At 39.1% G+C, this 4,025-nt stretch overlaps 1 protein-coding gene across 1 annotated transcript in view; it reads left to right on the plus strand.

The window, feature by feature from the left end:
• The window catches only part of NT5E (5'-nucleotidase ecto), a 115,866-nt gene extending 112,455 nt beyond the window's left edge, over nt 1-3,411 (plus strand). The window contains exon 9 of the mRNA XM_040350051.1: nt 2,086-3,411. Coding sequence (XP_040205985.1) covers nt 2,086-2,270 — 185 coding nt within the window. The 3' untranslated portion in view covers nt 2,271-3,411. The remainder of the gene's footprint in view (nt 1-2,085) is intronic.
• Nucleotides 3,412-4,025: the final 614 nt, after the last annotated feature.

Below are 4,025 nucleotides of genomic sequence, written 5' to 3' on the forward strand. Positions count from 1 at the left end.
AAAGATGGAACTTTGGGCACCCTTTCAAAAAAAAATAATTCTCCCTAAGTGCTTGTTCACACCATGTCCATTGAGCTTTGTTTTACTGCACACCGCATGTATGGTATGAACAGGGCACATGGAAAACGGTTGTTTTCTGTGCCCTGTTGACACTGTTCATTTGCAGGAATGTGCAGAACATGAACATGGTGTGTACCAATGAACATGGTGTGTACAAGCCCTTATCCTTGTTGTAAAGTCCTTTTGATTACAGAGCTCAATAGCTGAAGCTGAAATTTACACATAAGTGAATTATTCAAACCAGTTAATCACCCCTTTTCTCTCTGTTTTGGCAAAGGTTTCAATCTGAGAATGTCTGAAAGCTAACGTCAATATCTTTAAGATCAATAAAAAAAAAAGAAAACTGTCCTCGTTTAATCAGTATGCTACTCTAAGAATCTTTCTTAAACAGAAATGCAACAGGGTTGATTTACTACAGACAATTGAGCTGTTAACTTTGCAATGGAAGTTTCCCGTAATATAGTGATTCGGGTGACGCTCGTTTCCATCAACCAATCTTGTGCAAGCAAAAATACATTTTTTTTTTTCCTTGCACATAATTGAGTATTCTTTCCAAAGTGAGCTTTCACCACATTCACTAAGTGAAGGGAAAGTTCTCTTGCAAAGGGACCAGCCTATTTTGTCTTTAGTAAATCAACCCCAATGTATGTCGCTGTGAAATTTGAGGTAAGATTAAACGGCAGGTTAAACACAGGTTTTGGCAGTAAAAGGGTCTTCACAACTCAGAAGAAGATTCCAGTTAAGGACAGATGATTTGCAGCAAATTAGGGGAGACTGGAGACAGGAAATGCTACTGCTGACTGCTAGAGCAGTGTGAGTGCAGACATGTGGGTAGCGCATGCCAAGGGTTGCCTAGCCTGAACCAGGCAGGCAGCAGAGCCAGAATCGCATCTGTGAGTAACAGTTGGAGGCTGAGGAGGGACAGAGGTAGCCCCCAGACTGTTTTCTTGCATTCTTTATTTATAATGGAAGATTCTTATGATGGATACATTAGTGTCTACTTTGAGACAATTTTCCTGGGTTATGGAGATTCAGGCAAACATGGTAAATACAGTATAATACACAAGACTCGTCAATAAATTGAGCTGTATAAATACAATGGCATTATTTGCTATGAAAGGTTAAGAGGACCATTTATAGAGAGTGCCTGAAGAGCCGTAGTCCCGTAACAGACCAATGTGCCTGAGCTGAGCAAGCAGTAGCCTTGTGGTAGGGTTTTTTTTTTTTTTTTTTTTTTTTTTTTGCGGTTCGCAAACAAAACATTTTATAGCTTTCTTTTTAGGGTTAACACAGATGACCGTGAAGAGTCTGTCATCATACTTTCCCGTTGCCCTTTAAACATGAAGGGAAAATATATCATTAAACTGGTGCCTTTTTATTTATCGGGTTTAAATTTGAACAGCAGGCGTAATTGAGTTCATCATTTAAGGGGGTTGTAAAGGTAATTTTTTTCCCCCCTAAATAGCTTCCTTTACCTTAGTGCAGTCCTCCTTCACTTACCTCATCCTTCGATTTTTCTTTTAAATATCCTAATTTCTTCTGAGAAATCCGCACTTCCTGTTCTTCTGTCTGTAACTCCACACAGTAATCCAAGGCTTTCTCCCTGGTGTGGAGAAAGCCTCTTGAGGGGGGAGGGGGCAAGCAGGCCAGTCAGGACACTCTACTTTGCAGATAGAGAAAGGAGCTGTGTGTTAGTGGGCATCCTGACACTCATGCTCGCCCCCTCCCCCCTCAAGAGACTTTCTCCACACCAGGGAGAAAGCCTTGCATTACGGTGTGTAGTTACAGACAGAAGAACAGGAAGTGAGGATTTCTCAGAAGAAATAAGGACATTTAAAAGCAAAATCGAAGGATGAGGTAAGTGAAGGAGGACTGCACTAAGCTATTTAGGGAAAACAAAATGTTATCTTTACAACCCCTTTAAGAGAAGATGGCTAAATGTGTGTGTGTGTGTGTGTGTGTGTGTATATATATATATATACACACTCACTCACTTTGATTGTTGTTTTTTTCTTTTCTCCCCAGGGGATCTTGATATAGCAGTTGTTGGAAGTTACATTCATAAAATGGTACGGGTTTACCCTGCTGTGGAAGAAAGGATCCTGTTTACCTCTCAAGACCCAAGCCGGTCAGCAGCACATTTTACTCGTATGAACTATTCACTAGTTTACATCACAGCTCTTCTGGTGTTGCTACAACGATTATTTTAAACAATGGTGACTATTCATTATTTTGTGCTTGAAAAACAAAACAAAAAAAAAAACTATTTTTAGTGATTTGACATTGTGAAATCAAGCCATCAAATGTATTTTTATCCACTTAAAGGCACATAATGAAATTGCTGACACAGGTCGCTTGCAAGATGTCATTGACTCATAATTGTGGTGTGACGAGAAGTAAAGATTATGATAACTTATGAACCCTATTATCATCATGCAGTGCATTGCTACAGTATTACAAAGCTACAACATGAACAATTGTATCCTAAAAAAATATAACCTCTAAATAAGCAGCTGCCTGGATAGAGACGAACACAAGGCTTGCTGGTTGGATGTCCCATGTTATTCCAAGAACATCCTATACAGAAGACAATGTATTGCAGACCAGGCAGTAATTGCACATTTCCTTTTTGGATTAAAGAAAATAAAAATAAGTATAGCTGTAATGAGGGGGGGAAGCAATTTGTAGTATGCTGATTTTCCTTGTTTACTTTGTGTTCATCATTGAATGTTGTCATTGAAGGTTTACAGTAACACAAGACTTCAATCTATGGCCCTCTGGTTGTTCAGGAACTACACGTCCCACCATCACGCCAGGTCATGTCTGTGAATGTCAGAGTTTTACAATGCCTCACGGGCTGTGTGGTTCTGCAACAACTGGAGGGCCATAGTTTGAAGATCCCTTGTTAAATGCCACAATCACATCTGTTTTTTTAGTTTGTTTTTTTATGAAATCTCCTGCATTAAACTGGCGGTTAGCTCAATAAATTATCACACTTGGTAAAAGGGAAGTAAGTTCTGGTGTAAAATCCTATTGAATTTAATCACATCAAGTTTTTTTGGTGTGGATTGTTATTTTTGATGAAAATATTATTTTGGCTGCTTGAATATATGATTACCCATTTAACTTTAGGTATATGGCCAAGCCCAGCTGACCACCTGGTATAAGTGAACATGTGTTCCTTGCTTGGCACTACTGTAGCTCTTTACTCTTAATATATCCTTAGCCAAAACATTTTGTAGTTTTTGAACAAAGTAGGAATTTGTCTTTTATTATTAGCAATTGTCACTGGGATAACTAAAAAGGGGTAAATCTCTCAAGCAGGGACGGCAATAAAAAAATTAAATTTGACGGGTTTTAGATCTTTATTGCTCCTCTTACAGCGACCCAAAAGGTACAACAATTTTGGCTATAGATGTGCTTTAAATTCACACAATCCAATTGGTCCCATGGTTGATAAAGTATACATGATACTTGTGAATAAGTGCATATTTTCAATCCAAGACCACCCCTTGCAAATAATGGTTTTGAATGCAGTTTGAGTAATACATTGCTTTTTAATGTGATGATGATCCACTTCTGGGAACAGTGGATAGTTTCTGCCCCATCCACATGGAAAATCTGTATTCTCTGCCACATGAAAAGATGCAAAAGCTAGACCTGGTCCTGGAACTAGCCTCACGGCTGCTGTTCCATGAATACTGAAGATTGCCTTATTTCAGAGGGATGTGTGTCCACAATCCACAAGACTGAGAGCTGCATTGGCATTAGGTGTGAACCCAGCCTCAAAGATGTCTTGATGAATACAGAGCTGCATTCATGTCATATGTCTGCCCAGTGTTTAGCTTTATAGGAAGGCAGAAAAGCTCACTAATTGATCCTCATTGCTGTGCATTAAAAACTTTTACCTTTCATTGATGCAACTGAATATTGCCCATATAGGTTGGCCCTTAATCCACTTTGCT

The sequence above is a fragment of the Rana temporaria genome, chromosome 4, assembly GCF_905171775.1.
Source record: "Rana temporaria chromosome 4, aRanTem1.1, whole genome shotgun sequence".
Lineage (NCBI taxonomy): Eukaryota > Metazoa > Chordata > Amphibia > Anura > Ranidae > Rana > Rana temporaria.